The 13240-nt window shown below is 50.3% G+C and overlaps 1 protein-coding gene across 2 annotated transcripts; it reads left to right on the forward strand.

Annotated features, from left to right (window-relative positions):
• On the forward strand, window positions 38-9568 carry FAM19A3 (family with sequence similarity 19 member A3, C-C motif chemokine like). 2 transcript variants are annotated; one of them, XM_018045926.1, is made up of 7 exons: window positions 38-247; window positions 1146-1196; window positions 1364-1416; window positions 2769-2884; window positions 3565-3714; window positions 4640-4764; window positions 6083-9568. In XM_018045926.1, the coding sequence occupies exons 4-7, from the start codon at window positions 2770-2772 to the stop codon at window positions 6092-6094; spliced, it is 402 nt and encodes a 133-aa protein (XP_017901415.1). In that variant the 5' UTR covers window positions 38-247; window positions 1146-1196; window positions 1364-1416; window position 2769; the 3' UTR covers window positions 6095-9568. The 2 variants fall into 2 exon arrangements, with proteins under 2 accessions (XP_017901415.1, XP_013817980.2); XM_013962526.2 differs by lacking the exon at window positions 38-247 and having other exon boundaries at window positions 891-1196.

The raw sequence follows: 13240 nt of genomic DNA on the forward strand, positions 1-13240 counted from the left end.
GGGAGCATCAGAGGGACCCCGGCTGAGCTCTGCAGAGCTGGCCCGGAACTCCCCGGTGCCCGGAGCTGGCCCCGCCTGACCGTGATGCCACTTTGACCAGAGCCCCACAGCAACTTGGTGAGGGGAACAGAGCTCCGGACTAGACAGCACCCGAGCTGGCCTCAGTCCCCCTTTCGGGTCTCCATCCTGGGCTCAGAGGTGAAGAGAACCTCAGGCCGGTAGAACCAGCTGGCACTGCCTGGGGCAGGTAGGTCCTAGACTTGGGGGCTCAGAATTGGGAGGACTGAGTTGGCGTGGGGCGGGAGAGGTGGGGAAAGGTGGATCTTGTAGTTCACAGTCTCAACCCTATGCTGGCATGCAGGGGCTTGGGGGAACAGCCTGGGAAACTGAGGCAGGTGTGTGGAAGCCCGAGAACAAGTCCCAGAAGCTTCTCTCTCTAGCTCTCTCTAAGGGAGGGAATAGAATGCCAGAGAACCCACCTAATACACTCCTAGGTCTTTTGGATTTTGAGGTTCATTAAGAGAGATGAAAACGTGAGATTGGAGGATGTGGCAGCTCAGAGAGAAATGGGATGTGGGGGTTGCCTTTGTAATTATCAAAACAAATATTCCCGAAGAGGGCGGGGAGAAGAGATACCAACTCAGGAAAGAGGTGCTTCTAGAATCTCCTTGCTTTTGGAGCACACCTATTCCAGGGGGGCTTGGCACCACTTCCTCCATCTGCCCCCACAGTCCCTTCTGGGCTCTCACTCTTGGGGAGCCACAACAGGAGGCTCTCCGTCCTCCTTGAGCCCCACCATCTGACCTGCCACAGTTCCACCTCCCTTTAGAGGCTGAGAGAGGGGAGGTCTTAAACAGACCTTTGGAGCTGAAGCCTCTGGGGCTCAGAAACCTGGAGGGGGAATGAGGGTGAGCTGAGCCGGCTCCTGGGCAGTCCAGGAAGCAGGTGCGAAGCAGGATGAGGGGAGGGGGCAGCAAAGAGGATTCAGGACCTCGGGGCTGTTACTCTCAGGAGCCTCTCCCCAGCAGCAGTCTGTCAGATACTGCGCAGAAACACGTCTCTGGCCTTCATCCCCTTCCCAAGACCAGAGAGGTGATAGCGTTGGTTTGTAGACACCTCCTACCATCTCCCACTTCTCTTTTCAGGCTTACCACCCTACTCTGCAAGGCGCTCAGCGAATTCCCAAGGCAGAGGAGGTACTTTATCCCCTGTCCTGGCACCTTGGGGAACAGCCTCAGAATTAGGTTCTACTTCAGTGCCCAGTCCACCCACTAGCCCTCACCCAGGCCCTCTTCCACCCCATGGAGGGCCGCAGGCTCCCTCTGTCCCTTGCAAAGCACAAGAATCTCCCCTGCTTGTCTAGGTAGAGTCAGAAGCCAGTGGATGAGCAGACAGAAGTTAAAGGGTTCCAAAAAGGTGAGTTGAAGAGGGGGAGTTGGGGGGTGGCGCATGGGTAGACATAGATCAATCACTGTTTCCAGAAGGAGCAGGGGAGCAACTGAGTCTCCTGGTTTGGCCTCTGGTGTTCCCAGCACCATGCTGGCACCTGAGGGAGCCCTTGATGCCCCAAGGGACCAGCAGTGCAGCAGAAAGGGTGGTTCAGGCCTCTTCTGCGCTTGGTGTCTCCCAGCTGCTCTGTGCCTCTGCTTCCCTGGGATTCCCTCCATTTCTATTCCACTGTCTGGGAAAGATTTGGGAGATGTGAACCAACAAGGATGAAGGAGGAGAAGGAAAGGGAAGAGAGCGAAAACAAAGTGGTCCAGTGGAAACAGGGCAGGTTTCTGGGCTCAGGGCTTTTCGATCCACATGCTGCCTGGCCTTGGGCAAGTTATTTGACTTCTCTGAGCCTCCATTCCATTTCTTCCTTTTTATATTTAATTTTTGTTTAAGTTGAATTGCTAGCAGATTCCTATGGTTCAGAATTCAAAAGATTAAAGAGCAATAGGAAGAAAAAATGTCTTTTCTCCCTTTGCTTCTCAGTCAACCAGTTTCTCAGACCACTACTTTCTCTTCTTGGTGGCAAACAATGTTATTAGGGTCTTTTGGTACATTTTCCAGAGTGAGCTAGCTTACTTATATTTGAGCAACATATATAATCCCTCCCTTTTACACATTGAACGCATATCACCCTGCACTTTGCTTTTTTTCCCCCCTAAATGATGGGTTATCCTTGGAGACCGTTGCATGCCTCAGTACATACAGCATTTCCTCATTCTTTAACAGCTTTCTGTATGGGACTGTATTTGCACAGATGGCCCGCAATGTATTTTGCCAGTCCTTTATTGATGGTTGTTTAGATTGTGTCCAGACTTTTTTGAGTATCAGTTTGCTCCTCTGTAAAATGGGTACAAATAATTCTACATTGTAGGACAGTTGTGAAGGATTCAAGAGCATGGTTGCAGAGTATGTGGGTCAGGTGCTCAACACATGGGAGTTAGCATTATTATCCCTCCCATGTCACAGCCTTCCATGGGACCATGTCCACGTCATTCTTTAAGACACTTCCTAAGTGTCCTCTCCCACAGAGCTTTCCATGCTATTCTCAACAGAACGTGTCCTCTCCTACTCCCCTTTCCTACTCCGGCACTCACCGCTTTCTACAATGAGTGTGTGCTAGGCCGAGGGCTGCCTGGGGACAAAGTGGGGGTCTTGCTCCCCTCTGTGCTCCCCAGAGCATGTGGCACAGCGGTGCTGGGACTGGGCACTGGGGGTGGGTGGGGGGGCGGCTCCTGCCTGGAGTCAAGCAGGGCATGTGCTTCTTTCTGCAGGATGCGTGAGAGGGCCACGCAAACCTGGAACACAGGTGGCTGGCTGCTGGCACTTTGCCTGGCCTGGCTGTGGACCTGCCTGGCCTCAGCTTCCTTGCAGCCTCCAACTCCCACAGGTTTGGGGGAGGTGGTGGGACCAACCCCTGGGGGCACGTGATTTTCCAGGATGTCTGGAAATCTGGACACTAACCACCCCACCCCGTTCCACAGCAGGCAGATCTCTGAGGCAGAGTAAAGCCCTCAGATTCTAGGGGTTCTGGCACCTGTTCTTTACCCGGGAACTCTGCCCTCTCTGCTATCCCAGCCCGAGAAGTCACCACTAGACCCATTCTCGCCTTCCCTTCCAGCCCGGAAGGTGTTCTGCAGGGAGAGGAGCCCCCGGGTCAGGGCTTAAGTCTAGCCTCCTGGCCTAAATCTGTGGTTTTCCTTCTGGAATGGCTAAAGCTGTGTAAGCGGATCATCCTCCCCCACGCATTGTAAGCCCTGAGGCCCTTGGCCTCACCCGAGGAGGCCAGGAGGTGGGGGCTGGAGTGGACTCCATCTTTCTCCTGTGCAAGGGCTAGACTCTGCCAGGGTGATGAGTGTAGCCTCGCTGGGGAGGAAGGAAGGACAGGAGCCCTGGGATGTGGCAGGGAGATTTCATCCACTTCCTCCTCCCCTGCGATTGGAAATCTCTTACCTACCCCTGCCCCGAGCTGGGAGGAGGAGGGGCTGAGGGCATGGAGTTGCGGGAAAGGGGAGGAGGGTCGCTGGCCTGGGCTGGCCACCCGATCTGGATCTGTGCTGGCCCCTGCAGTCCCCGTGAAGCAGGGCACCTGCGAGGTGATCGCCACCCACCGCTGCTGTAACCGGAACCACATCGAGGAGCGCTCCCAGACCGTTAAATGCTCTTGCTTTTCCGGCCAGGTGGCGGGCACCACCCGGGCAAAGCCCTCCTGTGTTGACGGTGAGTGAGAAGCTGGGACCCGGCGGGGAGGGCCTGGTCAGAGAGATAAGAAGGTCTGTCCAGGCTTCGCCATCTGCTGGGGATACAATTTCATGCCCATCTCAGGGCTTTCACCCTGGGAGTCTCAAATGAAGGGGCCCCCCTGGCGGGGGAGGGGCACAGATGTGACCATCCCCATCCGAGAGGTGAGGAAAGTGCCCTCACGTTCGCATGCCCTCCCTCCAGACCGCACCTACTGCCTGACATGGGCCCGGATCCATTTCCTCAGGTGGATCCTCTCAGCCTTCCGGCAGGCTCATCACTTCACACCCACTCCTGCAGACGCTGACTTCTTCACCCATGGCTCCTTCCCAGGCCTCTCGCAGCCCCTCTCACCCTCAAGCCCGCCTTTGCCCTCCACACACTTCGCTCAGCAGTGGATTCCTTCCTATTCATGCCTTTCCCGCAGCCCTGCCTGTGTTCATTTTTTTTTATGCTCACTTGGCAGCACTATAAACACACCCACTTGTGCTCTCTCCCTCCCTCTCACACACATGTGCCTACTTGTGCACTCCTGGCCTGTGGCCCCCTCAGATGACTTGCACACTTGCTCACTTATCCTAAAGTGTATGTCAAAGGCTCTGCCTCTCTGCTATTAACCAGGTGGCTCAAGTCAAGGGTTGCCTTAGAGACCACTTCCCTGTCACCCTACCCTGGCTTTGGTGAGATGGAAGGTCAGTAGGCTTGAGGTTGGTGTGGTTGTGTCCCCAGGCCTCAGCCTGAATACTGCCTTGCAGGCAGCTTAGAGTCGGGAAAGACAAGAGAAATGTGGGGCTCAGAGCCAGGGTGTGTGGGAACGTGCCCTTCATTCTGCACAGACCAGCCCCCTCCCCACCACTGCATGCAGAGACCTTAGATCTGCCCTCACTGCCTCCTGCTCCCACAGCCTCCATAATCCTGCAGAAGTGGTGGTGTCACATGGAGCCCTGCCTGCCAGGGGAGGAGTGTAAAGTGCTCCCGGACCTGTCGGGGTGGAGTTGCAGCAGTGGACACAAAGTCAGAACCACTAAGGTATCCAGGGGTGGACACTGCATCCCACCCCTGCTCTTCTGCCTTCACGGGGGGTGGGACAAGGGGCACAGAGCCCTGGGATCTAGGATGCTTGTTTCCCACAGCCAGAGCAGCAGACCCTCTGGGCTCATTGCATGGCCGTCTCTGCTGGTTTTGTCTAGACTCTGGGGACTGGAGTCAGGTCTCCTGGATTTGAAATCCAGTGTGTCCTTCTGGTGCAGTTTCAATCCCTGGGTTGGGAAGATCCCCTGGAGGAGGGAATGGCAACCCTCTCCAGGATTCTCTTGTCTGGAGAATCCCATGGACAGAGGAGCGTGACAGGCTACAGTCCACAGGGTTGCGAAGAGTTAGACTGAAGCAACTTAGCATGCACGCATGCATGCCTGTCCTTCTGGGCAGATTCCATTGCTCCCTAAGCCTTGGTTCCCCCCCTCTGCCTTGAGTGAGTTTTCCTCCCAGAAAATGTCAGGTCCTTAGAACAAAGTAGAGAATTGAGGAAATAATCTTGATAATTCCAAGTGGAATCTCTGCAGTGGACATTCTTCCCACCCGCCCCTGCCACAGGCCCCATCCACGCTCCCATGATTCAGTCCTTACAGCTGACACCTGCCTTCCTCTGGTTGAATTGCTGTGCTGACACCACCGGAGAGGGTGGTTATTTTCATGGTTTGCTGTCCGCCCCACAGAGCAAGGGATCATTAAAATTTTATTGAACTCTTAGCAGTTCCATGTGTGGCACAGTTAATTAGTTGTATCACTCCGTCACAGCCATTTCTATAGATGAGTGACACTGCGGGGGAGGCCAGAACTCTGCCTTCTGTCTTCCCTCTTCGCCATCACACCCAGCAAACAAACATGCAAACAAGACCACAGAGAAGGAAAAGCCAGCTCTGGAGTTCTGAAGAGAGCAACATTTTCACAGGGCACTGAACAGGAGCCACAGCAAAGTAAGGTGTGGCCAGACCTAAAGTCTATCTTCAGGCATGCAAGGGACACAGTCATGCTGAGTAGATTTAAGACTAGAAGAGACCCACCCCAGAGCTTCTGACGTTGGTCACTAGTTTATAGATTTGGGTTTGTAGCCTGTAGATCACTGTGCTTGCCATTTGTTAGCTACTTTGAAGAAAACAGCAGTGACATGTGAGTGATTTAAGTTTGCCTGGGTCACCAGGCTGTGCTTTCCCAGTCTGGACTGCTTCAGGGGAAGGAATCAGCAGCAATGACCTCTACATGACCTGCATATCCAGGGGAATCTCTGGCATGCTGGGATGGCACAAGCATTCCCTTCTTTAACCTTCTTGCATCACTTGCTCTCTAGGTGACACGATAGCTCTTGGGATCGTGACCTGACAGCTTGATTGAGCCACGGACGAGAGAAAGGTGTCCAGTTATCAGCCAGCAAATATTGGGATTTGCTTACCTGGACCCATATCCTGTGCCCAGTACCCAGGACTCTTTCTGGGGCATTGCAGTCAAACTTCTCAGCAGGTCCAGACCTCATATCTCCAGGCCCATCTCCAGTCACATACCTGTGATGCTGGGCTCTCCTGGGAGACAGAAGAAGGTCAAGATACAATCCCTACCCTTAAGGAATGTTCAGTCAAGTTGGAGAGCTGACAAAAGGCAATCTCGATAATTTAGACTAAAGTGTGTGGTGTCAGACTGTGGTTTCTGGACCATATGCTGTGAGCATGTTGGGTTTGGGGAGGGGACTCCCACAGCTTGTTGGCCACCCTCTAGCCACAGGGCACAAAGACAAGAGGTCATATTCACCACCCACTACTTCCCTACTTCATGTCCCTCTGAATCCCCAGCAAGTGCTGACCTGCTAAAGGAAAACTTTCCCCTGATGCCTGACTAGCTGTATCTCATTTGAATGGGACTGAATTGACTTGGGAAGGGAAAGCCGAGATGAAGCCAAACAACTTTCTTGAAAAGCTTCTGCAGGGGCCTTGCCTGCTTTGGGCATGCTGGGTATGGGCTGGACAGGACTGTAAAACCATCCCCACCCAGGCACCCCAAGTTTTTGTTTGTTTGCTCATTCTAATAGATGACAAAACTGAGTCCCACAGAGATGAGATGACTGGCCCAAGGTCTCACAGCTTGGGCTCCTAAATCTCTAAGACTGCTAACCTTTCACTTAGCCTGGATATTAGGATTACAGCCTGGGTCTTCCATGCTGTTTTTAGCTCAAGAACAGGAATCTGCAAAGATCTGGCCAGACAGCAAAATGATTCTGAGCAAGAACTTTTACGAAGGTGACTCCTCTCTGAAATAATCCAGAACATCTACCCACCGGGATGTGGGGCCACTGGATCTCCACTCTGCCCTCGGCCCCAAAACCTCCACATAGAGCCCTGACAGTCCAGTTACAGGTGGGCATTTTGAGCTGGCAGCCTCATTGTCCTCTCAAACCTGTCTCTTCTGGAGTCCTTAGGAGTCTGCACCTCTAAGAGGCTCTGGCTCCAAGACAGGGTCTAGGTAGCATCCAGGGCTGGCTGGTCAGAGTCCTCTTCCTTCTAAGGTCCTTCTGGGCAGCAGGGAAGCCCTTGGTGGTCTGGATAGAGATTCTATCCAGGCCTGAGGGTCAGCCAGTGAGGTTGGCACCCTAGATACTTTGGAGATGACCGATACACAGGCCTCAGAGATGCAAATTACTTGGATGTCTCATCAGTAAGAAAATCACAGACAGCCTCAGTGACTACTGGCATCAGCTGGGATCGGCTGGGATCACCAGGACTGCCGGATGTGATGGGCCTTGAGGGGAAGGATGTCAGTAGAGACCAGCTGGGACAGTTCTGAATTCTGACTCTCAGAGAAGACAAATCAAGGTTGGGGCTTAGACTCAGCCCCTCCTGCTACTCTCTCTCCCTCCCTCCCTCCCCATGTCGGAAAATCAAGAACATTCACCCCACTCCAGGGTTTATCTTCTTGTTTTTGCCTTTTCATTGCTTTTGGTAACAGGATGAACAAGGATGCTGGCTTCATGCTAGACTGTTACTGTCAGAATTCTGACAACTTTGAATCTCTCTGCACACAGTGGGGTCATAAGGGTGGGGTAGTCAAAGAGTAGGTCAAAGGTGGTCATTGCTTCCTTCAAGGTTTTGGAATGAATTAAGGGATTGGCATACTTTCTGGAAAGGATAGTAAATATTCACAGGCCACAGACAGTCTCTGTGGCATATTCATCTTTGTTGTTTATTTTGTTTCATGTTGTTTTATTTTTAAAAAAACCTTTTAGAATGTGAAAACCATTCTCAGTTCAAGGGCTATACAAAACCAGGCCCCAGGCAATTTTTGGAAGATTACCAGCCCCAGTGAACCTTTGAAAGCAGGCCATCTCTGCAGCTTGGGTCTGCCTCCTAGCCTGCCTTCAGTCCAGTGGGAACCTGAGCTAGAGGGCTGGGTCGGGTTTTGTTTTTCTTCTAATGTTCCTTGAGAGATTGGCGAGTGAATTATTTAGGCTACAAATGAGACAGCTTTAACTGAGTCGGAGAGTAAGAGCCTGCTCTCCTCGAAGCCAGGATGCGGGCTTCTCTACTCCCTTCCCATCCCTCGAGACTGTGTCCAGGAAGGAGGGAGAAGGCTCCAGTCTCCTGCCCACAGCCACTGGGCTGTGAGCTGGGGGATGATACTATACCCGAGCTGCCTTCCACCGCCAGCCCCTGCCTCATCCAGGCTCCTTGGTCCTCCCTGATCTTGCTCATCCTTGCTTCAGAGAAGACTGCTTTCCTTTGGCACTTGCTGGAGTTTGCTCATTCATTTTTTTTAACTCCTCAAAGCCTCCTGTTCCTCTTGACCCATTCATATGTTTATTTGGTGGGCTTTGAGGGGTATTCTTTATATGGCCAGGAGAGCCCCATACAACAGGATCTGGTGGAGACGGAAAAGCATGCCATCTCCCAACAGAAGCTCCCTTGGATCCTGCTTCCAACCAAGTCAATATTTGTGCACATTTTGTAGCTATCTCAATGGCAGTATAGAAATGCAAATAAATTTTCCTGGAGCACAGAGGTCCTGGAGTCATTTATGTTCCTTTTCTCCCTTAAGTGGAATGGGCTCTCAGATTTCCTGAAGTTGGCTGGTAACTCTACCCACCCAGCTTTGGAAGGAAGGTTGCCAAATGCAGAAGGTCATGTGGCTAATTTCTGTGGGCTCCTGGCAGTTTCATTAAGGTCTGTGAGTGACATCCTAATTAATGGCCCCTGACAGTTGGCTGGAGTTGAAGCCGCCACTTCCTAAAATCACAATCTTAGAGCTAGGAGTGATTTTAGAGATCATTAACCAACACCCTCATTTGACGGATGAGAAAAAGGAAGGCTCAGAGAGGTAAGGTAATTTGCTCAAAATCACACAGCAAGCTGGTGGCAGATCCTGCCCAGTGATCCAGACAAGTGCTCTTTATCCTACTGCACATTGCCTCTTACCCTAGTATAGATGAAGAATCTGAAAAGAAGCCAGAATGTTAGCAAGGATGAATGTGAAAGAGCCTCACTCTAAAATCGCTTGACCCTGTAAGTTCAAAAGGACAGAATGAAGAAGAATGGGAAGCACTTAGAGATATATACACAGAAAGAGAGGAGATGGGATAAAAGGGGGGATTGAGATCACTCGTTCAGAAGAACATCAAAACACCAAAGCACTACACAAAATAATTAAAATAAAACTTGATTTCTGTCCTTCTTGGAGGAGACAGAATGGAGCCCTTATCAGTCTTTGGGAGACCTGTGCAGCCGGTTTTGATGGCTTAAGTCTTCTTTAGAGCCTAGTGCAGGGGTCTGCAAATCTGGTCCACCACCTGTTTTTGTAAATAAAGTTTTATTGGAATATAACCATGCTCATTTGTTTATTATTGTCTGTGACTACTCTTTCCTGCTATGATAGCAGAGCAGGTCATTGCAGAGAAACCATATAGCCAATAAGACTTGTTGTTCTGTGCTTGTTCTGTATAGAAGATAGACAGATCTTGAAAATGACAGTGAGTTACCGTAAACTTAACCAACTTAAACTTAACCGACTCTGTTTTCAGTTTCTGTCCAGACATGGTTTCTTTACTGGAGCAGACATCCTTTGACACCTAATATGAGCTATTGATCTGAACAAGAGTTTTCCTTCCTTGCTCACCTGCTTCTGCCAAAACTACCATCTATGGACTTCTAGAATGTCTTATTCATTCTCACAGCATTCCACCGAGCATAGTGTCTGACCAAGGAACTCATTTAAAAGTAAATGAGATAAATATGGTAAAGGGCTCAGGATCATAGAATTCATCGGTCTTATATGTCTGATCACCTTGAATTAAATGGCCTGAAAGAAAGGTGTATTTCTTTTTTTTTTGAGAGTTACAACACAAGCTGAGTGCCAACACTAGGGAGGGCTTAGGTAATGTCCCCAGGATGCTGTATATGCCCTGAATCAGTGACCAATATATAGTGCTGTTTCTCGCATAGCTGGGATTCATGAGTCTGAAAATTAAGGGGCTGGAATGGGAATGGCTCCTTTATTGTTACTCTTAGTGATCCCCAGGGGAATTTTTCCTTCCCAGACTCACAATTTTGGGCTCTTCCAGCTTAGAAATTAATTTGTCTGCCTAGATTAGTTATACATAAATAAAATATGATATATATGTGTCTTTTAGTGACTATATTAGCTGAGGTATTTGCTGAAAGCAAAAGGAATATGGAGTGAATAGCAAAGAAGTTAAAAATGCCAACTTTTGACTACATGGCCCATTACAGAAATGAACACTAGTAGTTGTAAGTATTTCTTCCTTACATTAATATGAATGTATTAATGTAAATATTAACCAATTATTTTCTTCAATTTTCCCACTCATGAAAGTTATCAGGACTATTTATTACTTGAAGGTAAACAGGAAAATATACAGAAACTGCCTGAAGTTTCATCCAGGACCACAAAAAATTAGTCCATGTGTTGAGGTTAAAGGTGAAGGTATGATAAAGAATAAAAGTGTTTTCTGCTTGGGTCCTACCATGTCATTTTAATTCAATAAACTGGTTTCATATACCTTGAATCATCTCATCCCCATAAATCCCTGTAAGGTAAATGTTATCAACAACTGTCTGTAGATGCAGATGCTCAGAGAGGAAAAAAAATGTCTAAGGACCTTCAATAGCTGTCTCACTAGCCAGGTCATCAGAACCAGGAAAAGCACATGTAAGTGAGAATTAAGGAGCAGACACTTTTAATATGAATTGTCTCATTTAATGCTCACAATAATTCCATGAGGTGGGTATTATTATTCTGATTTTACAGACAAGGAATCTGAAGATTCAGAGAGGTTAAGTAAATTGCTAAAAATTGCACAGCAAAAAAGTTGGAAGTTTGAACCCAAGTCCACTTAGTTCTAAAGCTCATATCCTTTCACTACACATGAAGTGTTTTCTTGTCATCTCCTCAGGGACTGAGCTGCTCAGAGTCCAAATACTTTACAATTAATACTTAGGGAAGGTGAAAGGGGCCAGAGGACAGACTGGATAGTAAGTGCCATCATAGAAGTGCGTCCTTTGTGCTACAGGAGGAACTGTCTAGAAAAGAAACTAGGTCCAGCACAGGGAAGGCATCCTGAGGACCAAGTCTTTAGAGTTGCGTGGGAATCAACCATGTAAAAGGTGTGTGCGTGTGTGTGTGTGTGTGTGTGTGTGTGTGTGTGTGTGTTAGAAGGAAAAGAGGAGTAAAGGCTGAGGGAAAGTATTTGCAAAGGAGGAAAGCTTGAGACAAGTTCAAGTAAATAGCTAGCTGTGGCTAGAATATAGCAGGTAAGCAGAGATAGTAAGAAATGCGGCTGAAGGTCGGCCAAGGGGAAGCTCAGAAAGAAGCTGGACACCGTGTGGTTTGAGTTCTATTTCAAGACAATGGAGGAGCTTACTAGGACCCAGGGACAAGGGAAGAGGCAGATTGCCACTTTAGAGACAGCTGCAAGACCAGATGACAGTGTGAATATGCACACAGGGAAATCAGTTACCAGTTTTGGCAATAATTCAGGTAAGAAATAATAACACTTTGAATCAAAAGTAGTGGTTGGCTCGGTGTGCAGCAGAAGGGGGAAGAGGGTGGAAGAGGAGTATATTTTCAAACTCTGAAATCTTTCTCCATTCCCTAATGGATGATTACTTTTTTCTTTCCTGCTGCTGTCATAGAGATCTCAGCGCCAGCCCTGACCCCATGCATAAGGCAGTGACTGCCAATATACTGCTTGGAAGATCCTAAAAGCCCAGCATACCAACATGCTGCCCCCTCCATGTCTGCAGCCCCTTCACTGGCGTCTCTTTTTTGGGCTGTGCTCAGTCACTTAAGTCATGTCCAACTCTGTGGGCCCCTATGGACTGTAGTCCACCAGGCTCCTATGTCCTTGGGATTCTCCAGGCAAGAATATTGGGGTGGGTTGCCCTGCACTCCTCCAGGGGATCTTCCACACCCAAAGATCTTTAACTCTCACCCTGCACTAAGGACTAGCCAAAGACTAAATCTAGAGGCACTGATGACCGAGAGGATGGGATGCTGAATTTTCCTCCTTGAGTGTGATACCCAGGACAGCACTCTAAGCTGGAGGGTGGAGGTTCTCACCATCGCTCTGAACAGGAAGGTCGATTTTACCCTAATGTTCACGCAAGCGCCCTCAGGGCAGCCAGCCACCAGTAAATGAGACGCGCAAATGCTGTTTTCTCTTAGTCACTGATTTTTAAAAATTAAGCTGCTTGTTATTAAGCCGATTGAACATCAACAATCTTTCCAGGAAAATCTTTTAATTAAGTTTACACGGAAACAATTGGTTGCAATTGTAGACAACAGTCAATTAGAAGATGTAAAAGAGGGACGGGGGCGAGAGGTAATGAGGGGAAGGTCGTGTGTGTGTTTGTGTGTGTGTTGTGTCGGGGAGACTGAGGGTTGTGTGCAAGATGCGGGAAGGGAGGTGTGTCTCTGCGGGCACTGGTGGCGGAATGGGAAGGACGTGCCGGTGCCCCTGCTGGAAACCCTGAACCTGCAGGAGGCGGTCGGCAGGCAGCGATTCTGAGAGGGCGAGCCGCTGCATCCCTGAGAGTCGCCCCAGAGGGCGAGCCGTGGAGCGCGGAGGGCCCAGAAGACTGCTGGCTACTCTCAGCAGAGGTCAGGTCCCGAGTGAGGGCTTTGCCTCCGGGAAGGGGGCCCGCGGAGAGGCGACCTCACCACAGAAGGCGGAGGGCTGAGCCCCAGTGCCGATTAGCGGGACTCGACGGGTCAGAGGGCGTCATCCCCAGGTGGGGCTCTGCTCTCTCAGGTATCCTCTCGAGGCGGAGGCTAATCCTTCCTACAACCCGCTCGGGCAACCGCACTCGGCTTCCCGGTTAGGCGGCGCCCGCCCGCCTGACTCCTGCGGGTCCCCCTCGCCCCAACCCCTACCCGCCACCCCCCAACGCCCCCGGCGCCGGGTAGCCCGCGGTGGACAGCGTCCTGCTCGCGTCCCGCCAAGTCAGAG

The sequence above is a fragment of the Capra hircus genome, chromosome 3 (assembly GCF_001704415.2).
Source record: "Capra hircus breed San Clemente chromosome 3, ASM170441v1, whole genome shotgun sequence".
In the NCBI taxonomy this organism is placed as follows: Eukaryota; Metazoa; Chordata; class Mammalia; order Artiodactyla; family Bovidae; genus Capra; species Capra hircus.

What these genes read in the sequence shown, in the direction of transcription:
- FAM19A3 (XM_018045926.1), top strand. Translation starts at nt 2,770, where the DNA reads ATGCGTGAGAGGGCCACGCAAACCTGGAACACAGGTGGCTGGCTGCTG. An exon ending in GCAGCCTCCAACTCCCACAG is followed by an intron (nt 2,885 to 3,564) that starts GTTTGGGGGAGG and finishes TGGCCCCTGCAG; the next exon opens with TCCCCGTGAAGCAGGGCACC. An exon ending in AAAGCCCTCCTGTGTTGACG is followed by an intron (nt 3,715 to 4,639) that starts GTGAGTGAGAAG and finishes CTGCTCCCACAG; the next exon opens with CCTCCATAATCCTGCAGAAG.